This window comes from Triticum urartu, chromosome 3A, assembly GCF_056163025.1.
Source record: "Triticum urartu cultivar PI428250 chromosome 3A, HENAU_Tu73, whole genome shotgun sequence".
Taxonomy (NCBI): Eukaryota; Viridiplantae; Streptophyta; class Magnoliopsida; order Poales; family Poaceae; genus Triticum; species Triticum urartu.
Genome location: NC_141875.1, coordinates 668,457,294 through 668,469,590, shown reverse-complemented (window position 1 = coordinate 668,469,590; position 12,297 = coordinate 668,457,294). Strand labels below are relative to the sequence as shown.

The window sequence follows — 12,297 nt, the reverse complement described above, 5'->3', positions numbered from 1 at the left end:
TACACGCATCACCGGAATGAAGACTAGACGGGGAGACCTTTATTCCATCTTCAGAGAGCCGCCGCCGTCTCACCTTCCTGAGCAGGACACAAACCATAACAAAACTCGAAAATAGATATGAAAATGGAGCCCTCCCACCGGCAAGGGCCGAGATCCACTCCGCTTCCATGGCCCTAAGGCCACCGGAGACGGGACGGACAGGCATCGGTGGGAGGCAAAGAACCCTAATTTTGGGGAGGCGGCGACTGGCTACGTTGGAGGCGGCGGCTGGGTGGCTAAGAAAAGCTAATTAAGAGAGATGAACTCCGAGAGAAACTTGTTGTATCCACCAACTGCTAATTCATGGGTAATGATATATAGATCATTATGATAGATGCTCTTAGGCTTTTGAAAAATGTTTCGTGGTGATTTTTTTCAAGGAAGAAAAAATATACTGTATATTACAAGTGGGCATTGGTACGAGCAAATGGGCTTCGAATCCTTGGATGCACGCACACATGGTTCGGTCGCGATCAATCACTCAAGCTATGTTATCGCCTAATTATTTGAAGTCACCCGTGACGCATGTAGGTAGCTGCCTATATCTTCTTCTCTCATTTCTATGCATGTTCCGACCAATCGATCGGCGAATCTATGGATGCTTCCATATGCAGGTCTAGTTTCAGCTACAGCTACGGGCTGTCTAGGTCCGTGGATCAACGGTTAGATTCCATCGATATCACTGCTCCTTGCACTATGCATGCATGGCATGATTCCCGTCGGCCATCAGCCGTCGCTCACGGATCACATCAGGTAGCTAAATACTAGTACAGCCACGAATATTGTTGGGTATATAAATATTAGCATTTTTTAATAATTTAATTCGTAAATAAATCATGATGACAATGCTAGCAATATTAATTTCATCCTAATACAAATAGCTAAACATGTGAGTACGTATTATACATACAACACGTAAAGTTATGATGACAACAAGTATAGCTAACACATGAATCGGTAAATAAGGAATGGATAGATCATACCCTACAATTGGAAAGGACAAAGCGATCAAGCCGAGGTGGCATCACTCATGGCGTTGGTCACGTCACCCATGGCGTCGGTGGAAACATCAAGGAAGTTGTCTAAATCATGGACATATACGAACAGTAGCAGGCACTCATGCCGAGACGTTCCGAAAAACCTTATTGTCCTTCTTCCGGTTTAGTTGTTTTAGCCACCGCTAGATTGTCATCAGCTCGCCTTATTCCTCCCACCGCCCTCCAATGCCGGCCAGGCCAGCTGCTACCGGCACTCGCGGCTGCAAACGCTATCGCGCAAGCCTTACCTCGCCGCCATCCCCAAACCGCCACCACCGTCCGTTTGTCACCATTCCTGGCCATTGTTCTCTCTAACCTCGCCATCTTCTCCGGCTAGGTCGAGCCCTCCACCTTGCACCGCATCCGAACCAACCAACCTCAGACTCGCCTTCATGGACTGACACTACAGGCATGTCGTCCCCGGCTTCGGGTTGCTCCTGACTCGGCATTACCAGGACCCCGACTCCATCTGAGGTTGCACTCTCCGGAAATCACTAGCATAAGTTGCTAATTCGGGCAACTCATAGCAAACACGCAAATTAATACTACCTTCGTTGTTTCTAAATATAATATGTTTTGGCAGCTTAAACTTTTTTTTGAGAATCACCGCGGGGGGGGGGGGGGGGGGGGGGTTCCCACCTGAATATATTGCCCAAAGAATTGCCGGAGCAGCATTACAGAGTTACAAAGGCACGACGCAGTGTGCAGAGAGGTAGGAACGCCACGAGGAGACGTCCTCCTTGTCACATGTATCCATGAGACGATGTGATCAAAGGTCTAGGTCAGATATGAGGTCTCTGAGGGTTATTACAGAACGTTGATCAATGTTCCTAAACAACATATCATTTCTCGCAGCCCATATTTTCCAGAGAAGAGACATAAGAATAAGAGGCCAGGCCTTGTGTGGCAGATGTTGAGGAATCGGCGCGTCCCAAAGGTCGATGATGCCATCTGCATGAGGTAGGATGCCAAGTCGTTGCCAGATACGGTTGACAACGGGGCAGGCGAGGAAGAGGTGCATGGTGTCCTCAGGTAGCATAGCACATCGAGGGCAAACATCCGTGGGAATGATGTTCTTGTGCGCAAGATTAGCTCGGTTGTTGAGCCGATCCTTGAAGAGGAGCCAGGTGAAGATTTTAATCTTGCGTGGAACTTTAGACTGCCAAATGATGGGAGCAAGAGGATCGCAGTCCGGCCGTGCCATGAGGGTGTTGTACGCTTGCTTGGTGGAAAAGGTAAGACCCTAAACTAGGAATCTTTGGTCTTCTGCAGCCGAAGGGACAAAATCCTGCAAAACAGCCATCAATGCAACAAACTTCCGTTGTCATCGTCGTCCAAGTTTAGGGTGGCAATCGTCGTTTTGGAGAAATTTATGTTTTGGCAGCTTAAACTGAACCAACGGAACGATCTTATATGTAGAAACAGAGGATACTATATCTATATACGTATAAGTGTATACTGAGTATTTGTGAATGATCGGACAGACAGCGAATATGCGTGTATGGCATGATTCCCGTCGGTCGGCCGCACGTCAGCCGTTGCTCATGGATCACATCATACCTACACAAAGCTATTTCTGCTTCGTCTACATACCCCGACCATATGTACGCGCTCGTGTGCATCAAATTGCACCTCGCATCCGTAGAAGAATCGAAGAACGTTCGTAGGAGTAGTTAGGTTCATGCATGCGTGCACGTAACGGAAAATCGAGGGGTCGCCGTCACGAATATACTCAAGATTCCGGCCGAAACTTGATAGCAACCTTTTTTTTTCTTTTTTTGCGGATGAGCAACCCATTTGATATGCGTGTATCTGCGTAGAGAGCACATACGTATCTTAATGGCTAAGCTTGGGCCTACACGTACACACTCCTACTAGCTAGCACTAGAAGTATGACTACTGTATATCTTATAGATGCATGTATGGTCTCCTCCTACGCAGAGTATCCACTGTCCAACATCATATAGGGTTGGCACATGCTCACATGCCGTGGCGAATGAGATGCTGCACGTACAAGCTCACAGGCATACCGTTCCATGCATGCTGACCGTCCGTTTCTTGATCGGCCAGTGCCCGCCGATATGCTTATCCCCACTTGCACATGCACGTGTGCGGTGTACGAAATTCCTCATAATCTTATCTCTATCCGATAGAGATCTTAACTAGAAAATACTGAGTATAATACTACTACAATGTACATATATTCGAGCACTGTCTCGCCCAGAGTGAATAAACACGGCGGGGTCATGCCCGGTGCGCTCTCGCCATCGAGACGTAACGTCCGTATCAGGCAGTCCACCGCTCGCGGCAATGCACCGGTCGCCTCTATTTATAGCCTCCCACGCCCCATCCTTTTCTAAATCCCAGCCTCAACAATCACCAAAGTACACACACCACACTAATCAAGTACACATCCAGATCCAGGCCATCAAGTTACCCAGAGAAAGATCACCATATCACACATAGCGCCATGTCTGGCGTGTGGGTGTTCCGCAACGGGGTGGTGAAGCTGGTGGAGAACCACCCGGCGTCGGCGGCGGGACCGCCGGTCGGCGGGGCGGTGCGGCGCAAGGCGCTGCTCCACACGCCCACGGGGGAGGTGGTCGCCTCCTACGCCTCCTTGGAGCGCAAGCTCGTCGCGCTCGGCTGGGAGCGCTACTACGCCGGCGGGGCCGGCGCCGGCGGCGACTGCATGCTCAGGTTCCACAAGCGCTCCTCCGTCGACCTCATCTCCCTCCCCAAGGACTTCGGCCAGTTCAGCTCCGTCCACATGTATGACGTCGTCATCAAGAACCGCGACGCCTTCCGCGTCATCGACGTCTAGGCTTGCTGGCTGGCTGATCGTCCGGCCATTCGATAGAAGCAAGCACAGCTAGCTCGTGCGCGCCGGCGGCCGCCACCGTTGCATCCATGTCGTCATCGATCTCCGCTGGTTAACTTTTCCACCTTGTGTATGTGTGTACGTGCCCTGCACGTATATGCGTGTGTATGTATATGTACATGGTGTGTATTGACGTATATGTAGATATACATGCTGCGTGTGTATTGTGGTTAATTATTATTTTGTCTACTAGTATTATGCTATCGATGTGCCATGTGCGGGGACCTTGTGTATCACTTGCCACCTGCTCGTCTTCTTTTGATCAAGCTTGTTTGGTATAGTAATGATTTGGAGAGGCCATTAGAAAATTATTCACTCCAAACTAACGTGTGGTTGAAATTGAATGGTTAGCAGGGTAGTTATACATATTGTTGTGTCTCAAAAGGCGGCATATTATTTAGTACGTAGAAGGTGATGTTTTCGACTCTGGTGGACTGGTGGTGTATCTGCTATGTTGTGTTGTATTCGGTGTTTCTAATAGAATGTTTGTTTTGTGAATGCTCGTGCAGCTTCTGACCCGATTACATATATTTAAACTTGTATCGGATAACGCCATTTTGCAAAATTGAATTTTGGATGAAACAAAATGAAAGGTTGACAGGTGCTAGGTTCCTAGGACTGTGCTTCAAAAGAATGGTCTGGTGCAACTTTTTGCAGGTTTGAAGAAACCCAAACGCAAGCTCTCCACTTGGAGTGATTTTGTTAGTACAATATGGACACACACGCGGTGTCATACCAACACACTCACACAATCACACATCGTCCTACTGTAGGCACTTGTTATCAACTGGAATGGCATTTCCCATTGATAAAGGAATAATACATACATATTGGTGGGACGCACAAAGACACCGAAACTATGATCTTACAGGTGGTGGGCTAAGGATTGTTCCACCTCCATAGATCATTTAACCTGTGTTTGGTCATTATGGGCATTCCACATTTCCATGCTTTATTGAGAAATTCGTCTGATCTCATATTCCATAGGTTTCAACAAACAGTGACATTTACTTTTGATTTTTTTCTACTTGTAAACCATTAAGGAATCACACCGTTTCATCCCAAATGAGCACATCATATTAGCATGAGTCATTGTTAAGATCTCGTATAATGAACATACAACACTAATGCGATGATATCCTCCGTTGGAGACGACCACAAGAATCGTCACCAAAGGCGATGGTGACATCAGTGGAGAAAATAGAGCTATTAGCGGCGCAAGAGAGAATCGCCGGATATGTTTTCATTAAAATATATCAGAGGATACTGTCATATACACTCTCAACATCTGTGTCAGCATGAATACTATAATACATTAAAAATTTCATGTGCATTTCCAACTCCTTATTTATAAACCATGACTTTTACTTTCAGTATGTTTTCTCTTTGTAAACCGCCACAGTGTCAGACCATTTCGGCACAAATGAACACATCTTATTATTGGCTATTTTGTGTCACTGCCAACAACTTGTATGATGACAGATTTCCTCCGCCGATATCCTTCGTTAGACAACCGCAAGAATCATCACCAAAAGCGATGGCGGCACCAATGAAGAAAAAGGATTTTATTAGTGGCGCAAGAAAGAGGCACCGGATATGGTGATGCCCCTGCAAATCAAGGACTGATGCAGTTTCGCTAAAACCTAACACGTATTATTGGAGACATCTACGGAAATCATCACAAAAACTTTCGCAAAATGATGTTGTTTCCTTTGACTTCGTTTCGTTCTCTGCCCCGCAACCCCCACTTGCATTCCTTCTTCTTTTCTCCCCTTGAAATCAGGTAGATACATTTCAGCCATCGACATGAGGATTCCTGCATACCTTCAGGCTCCAGTTTCCCTTGAGAGTAGTGGATAATTGCTTGGTTCTCTATGCCGACGGAGGTACGAATGGTGTGGCTGCAATGTGTTTATTCCTTATTAAGAGAGAGAGAGAGAGAGAGAGAGAGAGAGGAGGGGGGAGAGGGCATGCAAACGCAAGTAGGTGTACGTTGTATTTTCACAGCCTAGCCTACAACATTTGGAAATTTGAAGTGCCAACTATGAGTGCAGGTGGGTCGTCCCTCGGGTGTGCGGGCGGCGAGGGGTGGCGGTCGTTGCTGCGTGGGCGGTGGCTCCACACTGGCCAACCGCTGATTCTTGGTGTTGCGCTGCCCTTCGCCCGATCTACTCCAATCCGCGCCGGCTCCGGCTCCCGATAGTTGTGGTCGTCCTCCCCGTATGGTGTCTCCATGGATCTGGTCGGAGGGTGTGGATCCGGAGGAAACTTCTGGCCGGCGCGGCGGCCACATCAAAGTCTGACACCTTTGGGTGTCGATCCCCTCCTTGGAGGCTCCGATGAGGATCCTCCTATTGGGGAACGTAGTAATTTTAAAAAAAATTCCTACGCACACGCAAGATCATGGTGATGCATAGCAACGAGAGGGGATAGTGTCATCTACATACCCTCGTAGACCGTAAGCGGAAGCGTTGTGACAACGCGGTTGATGTAGTCGTACGTCTTCACAATCGACCGATCCTCAGTATAGAACGTACGGCACCTCCGCGTTCAGCACACGTTCAGCTCGGTGACGTCTCGCGAACTCACGATCCAGTAGAGCTTTCGGGAAGAGCTTCGTCAGCACGACAGCGTGGTGACGGTGTTGATGAGCTACCGACGCAGGGCTTCGCCTAAGCACCGCTACGATATGACCGAGGTGGATTATGATGGAGGGAGGCACCGCACACGGCTAAGAGATCAATGATTAATTGTTGTGTCTTCAAGGGGTGCCCCCCTCCCCGTATATAAAGGAGTGGAGGAGTTGGCGCACCCCATGAGGAGTCCTACTCCCACCGAGAGTAGGACTCCCCCTTTCCAAGTAGGTGTAGGAGAAGGGAAGGAAGGGAGAGAAGGAGAGAAGGAAAGGGGGGTGCCACCCCCCTCCTTGTCCAATTCAGACTAGAGGGGGAGGGGGGCGCGGCTATCCTGGCCGCCCCTCCTCTTCTCCCACTAGGGCCCATTAGGCCCAATATACTCCCCGGGGGGTTCCGGTAACCCCCCGGTGCTCCGGTATATGTCTGAAACCTCCCGAAACACTTCCGGTGTTCGAACATAGTCGTCCAATATATCAATCTTTACGTCTCAGCCATTTCGAGACTCCTCGTCATGTCCGTGATCATATCCGGGACTCCGAACTACCTTCGGCACATCAAAACACAAAAACTCATATACAGATCGTCATAGAACTTTAAGTGTGCGAACCCTACGGGTTCGAGAACTATGTAGACATGACCGAGACATGTCTCTGGTCAATAACCAATAGCGGAACCTAGATGCTCATATTGGTTCCTACATATTCTACGAAGATCTTTATCAGTCAAACCACATAACATACGTTGTTCCCTTTATCATCGGTATTTTACTTGCCCGAGATTCGATCGTCGGTATCTCAATACCTAGTTCAATCTCGTTACCGGCAAGTCTCTTTACTCATTCCGTAATGCATCATCCCGTAACTAACTCATTAGTCACATTGCTTGGAAGACTTATAGTGATGTGCATTACCGAGAGGGCCCAGAGATAACTCTCCGACAATCGGAGTGACAAATCCTATTCTCGATCTATGCCAACTCAACGAACACCATCGGAGACACCTGTAAAGCACCTTTATAAACACCCACTTACATTGTGACGTTTGGTAGCACACAAAGTGTTCTTCCGGTAATCAGGAGTTGCATAATCTCATAGTCATAGGAACATGTATAAGTCATGAAGAAAGCAATAGCAGTAAACTAAACGATCAAGTGCTAAGCTAACAGAATGGGTATTGTGATAACCCACAAGTATAGGGGATCGCAACAGTTTTCGAGGGTAGAGTATTCAACCCAAATTTATTGATTCGACACAAGGGGAGCCAAAGAATATTCTCAAGTATTAGCAGCTGAGTTGTCAATTCAACCACACCTGGAAACTTAATATCTGTAGCCAAGTATTTAGTAGCAAAGTAATATGATAGTAGTGGTAACGGTAGCAAAAGGTAACAGTAGCAAAAGTAATGTTTTTGGTATTTTGTAATGATGATAGCAACAGCAACGGAAAAGTAAATAAGCGAAGAACAATATATGGAAAGCTCGTAGGCAATGGATCAGTGATGGAGAATTATGCCGGATGCGGTTCATCATGTAACAATCATAACATAGGGTGACACACTCCAATTCATCAATGTAATGTAGGCATGTATTCTGAATATAGTCATACGTGCTTATGGAAAAGAACTTGCATGACATCTTTTGTCCTACCCTCCCGTGGCAGCGGGGTCCTAATGGAAACTAAGGGATATTAAGGCCTCCTTTTAATAGAGTACCGGAACAAAGCATTAGCACATAGTGAATACATGAACTCCTCAAACTACGGTCATCACCGGTAAGTATCCCGATTATTGTCACTTCAGGGTTAACGGATCATAACACATAATAGGTGACTATAGACTTGCAAGATAGGATCAAGAACTCTCATATATTGATGAAAACATAATAGGTTCAAATCTGAAATCGTGGCACTCGGGCCCTAGTGACAAGCATTAAGCATAGCAAAGTCATAGCAACACCAATCTCAGAACATAGTGGATACTAGGGATCAAACCCTAACAAAACTAACTCGATTACATGATAGATCTCATCCAACCCATCACCGTCCAGCAAGCCTACGATGGAATTACTCACGTACGGCGGTGAGCATCATGAAATTGGTGATGGAGGATGGTTGATGATGACGATTGATAACCCACAAGTATAGGGGATCGCAATAGTTCTCGATAAGTAAGAGTGTCGAACCCAACGAGGAGCTAAAGGCAGAACAAATATTCCCTCAAGTTTTATCGACCACCGATACAACTCTACGCACGCTTGATGTTCGCTTTACCTAGAACAAGTATGAAACTAGAAGTACTTTGTAGGTGTTGTTGGATAGGTTTGCCAGATAATAAAGAATACGTAAACAAAAAGTAGGGGCTGTTGTAAGTAAAGAAGCAATAAAGTAAATATGGCGAGCGTGGAAAAGTGGTGGTAGGAGTTGCGAAATTGTACCTAAGCAATTGACTACTTCACTAGACCGATAGCAAGTATTATGTGGGAGAGGCCACTGCTAGCATGTCATCCCTGACTTTGAATTCTATGCACTTATGATTGGAACTATTAGCAAGCGTCCGCAACTACTAACGTTCATTAAGGTAAAACCCAACCATAGCATTAAGATATATTGGTCCCCCTTCAATCCCGTATGCATCAATTTCTATGCTAGGTTGAAGTTTCTGTCACTCTTGCCCTCCAATACATAGTCCTATCAACATACAACTGACCCTATGGTGTGATCCACGCGCGCGCTCATATGATGGGCACCAAAGGACAGCAACATAACCACAAGCAAATTAAATCAATCATAGCAATTCATCAACCACCGATAGGATAACGAAAATCTACTCAGACATCATAGGATGGCAACACATCATTGGATAATAATATGAAGTATAAAGCACCATGTTCAAGTAGAGGGTACAGCGGGTTGCGGGAGAGTGGACCGCTGTAGATAGATGGGGGAAGGTGATGGAGATGTTGGTGAAGATGGCGGATGTGTTGGTGTAGATCGCGGTGATGATGATGATGGCCACGGCAGCGTTCCGGCACCACCGGAAGAGAAGGGGAGAGGGGGCCCCTTCGTCTTCTTCTTCCTTGACCTACTCCCTAGATGGTGAAGGAAATATGCCCTAGAGGCAATAATAAAGTTATTATATATTTCCTTATAATCATGATAAATGTTTATTATTCATGCTAGAATTGTATTAACCGGAAACATAATACATGTGTGAATACATAGACAAACAAAGTGTCACTAGTATGCCTCTACTTGACTAGCTCGTTAATCAAAGATGGTTATGTTTCCTGACCATGAACAATAAGTTGTTATTTGATTAACGAGGTCACATCATTAGTTGAATGATCTGATTGACATGACCCATTCCATTAGCTTAGCACCTGATCGTTTAGTATGTTGCTATTGCTTTCTTCATGACTTATACATGTTTCTATGACTATGAGATTATGCAACTCCCGTTTGCCGGAGGAACACTTTGGGTGCTACCAAACGTCACAACATAACTGGGTGATTATAAAGGAGCATTACAGGTGTCTCCAAAGGTAGATGTTGGGTTGGCGTATTTCGAGATTAGGATTTGTCACTCCGATTGTCGGAGAGGTATCTCTGGGCCCTCTCGGTAATACACATCACATAAGCCTTGCAAGCATTACAACTAATATGTTAGTTGTGAGATGATGTATTACGGAACGAGTAAAGAGACTTGCCGGTAACGAGATTGAACTAGGTATTGGATACCGACGATCGAATCTCGGGCAAGTAACATACCGATGACAAAGGGAACAACGTATGTTGTTATGCGGTCTGACCGATAAAGATCTTCGTAGAATATGTAGGAGCCAATATGGGCATCCAGGTCCCGCTATTGGTTATTGACCGGAGACATGTCTCGGTCATGTCTACATTGTTCTCGAACCCGTAGGGTCCGCATGCTTAAGGTTACGATGACAGTTACATTATGAGTTTATGCATTTTGATGTACCGGAGGTTGTTCGGAGTCCCGGATGTGATCACGGACATGACGAGGAGTCTCGAAATGGTCGAGACGTAAAGATTGATATATTGGAAGCCTATGTTTGGACATCGGAAGTGTTCCGGGTGAAATCGGGATTTTACCGGAGTACCGGGAGGGTTACCGGAACCCCCCGGGAGCTATATGGGCCATAGTGGGCCTTAATGGAAAAGAGAAGGGGCTGCCCTAGATGGGCTGTGCGCCTCCCCCTTCTCCTAGTCCTATTAGGACTAGGAGAGGTGGCCGTCCCCCTCCTCCTCTTTTCCCCCTCCGCGAATCCTATTCCAACTAGGATTGGGGGGGGAATCCTACTCCCAGAGGGAGTAGGACTCTCCTGGCGCCTCCTCCTTGGCCGGCCAGCCTTCCCCCCTCTACTCCTTTATATACGGAGGCAGGGGACACCTCTAGACACACAAGTTGATCCACGTGATCTGTTCCTTAGCCGTGTGCGGTGCCCCCTGCCACCATATTTCTCGATAATACTGTAGCGGAGTTTAGGCGAAGCCCTGCTGCTGTAGTTCATCAAGATCGTCACCACGCCGTCGTGCTAACGGAACTCTTTCCCGACACTTTGCTGGATCGGATTCCGGGGATCGTCATCGAGCTGAACGTGTGCTCGAACTCAGAGGTGCCGTAGTTTCGGTGCTTGATCGGTTGGATCGTGAAGACGTACGACTACTTCCTCTACGTCGTGTTATCGCTTCCGCAGTCGGTCTGCGTTGGGTACGTAGACAACACTCTCCCCCTCGTTGCTATGCATCACATGATCTTGCGTGTGCGTAGGAAATTTTTTGAAATTACTATGAAACCCAACAGTGGCATCCGAGCCTAGGTTATTTATGTTGATGTTATATGCACGAGTAGAACACAAGTGAGTTGTGGACGATACAAGTCATACTTCCTACCAGCATGTCATACTTTGGTTCGGCGGTATTGTTGGACGAGACGACCCGGACCAACCTTACGCGTACGCTTACGCGAGACCGGTTCCCTCGACGTGCTTTGCACAGAGATGGCTTGCGGGCGACTGTCTCTCCAACTTTAGTTGAACCAAGTATGGCTACGCCCGTTCCTTGAGAAGGTTAAAACGGAGTCTATTTGACAAACTATCGTTGTGGTTTTGATGCGTAGGTGAGATTGGTTCTTACTTAAGCCCGTAGCAGCCACGTAAAACATGCAACAACAAAGTAGAGGACGTCTAACTTGTTTTTGCAGGGCATGATGTGATTTGATATGGTCAAGGCATGATGCTGAATTTTAATGTATGAGATGATCATGTTTTGTAACCGAGTTATCGGCAACTGGCACGAGCCATATGGTTGTCGCTTTATTGTATGCAATGCAATCGCAATGTAATGCTTTACTTTATTACTAAACGGTAGTGATAGTCGTGGAAGCATAAGATTGGCGAGACGACAACGATGCTACGATGGAGATCAAGGTGTCGCGCCGGTGACGATGGTGATCATGACGGTGCTTCAGAGATGGAGATCACAAGCACAAGATGATGATGGCCATATCATATCACTTATATTGATTGCATGTGATGTTTATCTTTTTATGCATCTTATCTTGCTTTGATTGACGGTAGCATTATAAGATGATCTCTCACTAAATTATCAAGAAGTGTTCTCCCTGAGTATGCACCATTGCGAAAGTTCTTCGTGCTGAGACACCACGTGATGATTGGGTGTGAT

General features: G+C 46.7%; 1 protein-coding gene across 1 annotated transcript; it reads left to right on the top strand.

Moving 5' to 3' along the window:
• The first annotated feature begins 3,326 nt into the window (after positions 1–3,326).
• On the top strand, positions 3,327–4,176 carry LOC125549094 (flowering-promoting factor 1-like protein 2). The gene has a single exon (XM_087517076.1). It carries the CDS (start codon positions 3,547–3,549, stop codon positions 3,898–3,900), a length of 354 nt encoding a protein of 117 aa, XP_087373202.1. The 5' UTR covers positions 3,327–3,546; the 3' UTR covers positions 3,901–4,176.
• Positions 4,177–12,297: the final 8,121 nt, after the last annotated feature.

Excerpts from the sequence above, each read along its gene's own strand:
- LOC125549094 (XM_087517076.1), top strand. The coding sequence starts at position 3,547 with ATGTCTGGCGTGTGGGTGTTCCGCAACGGGGTGGTGAAGCTGGTGGAG.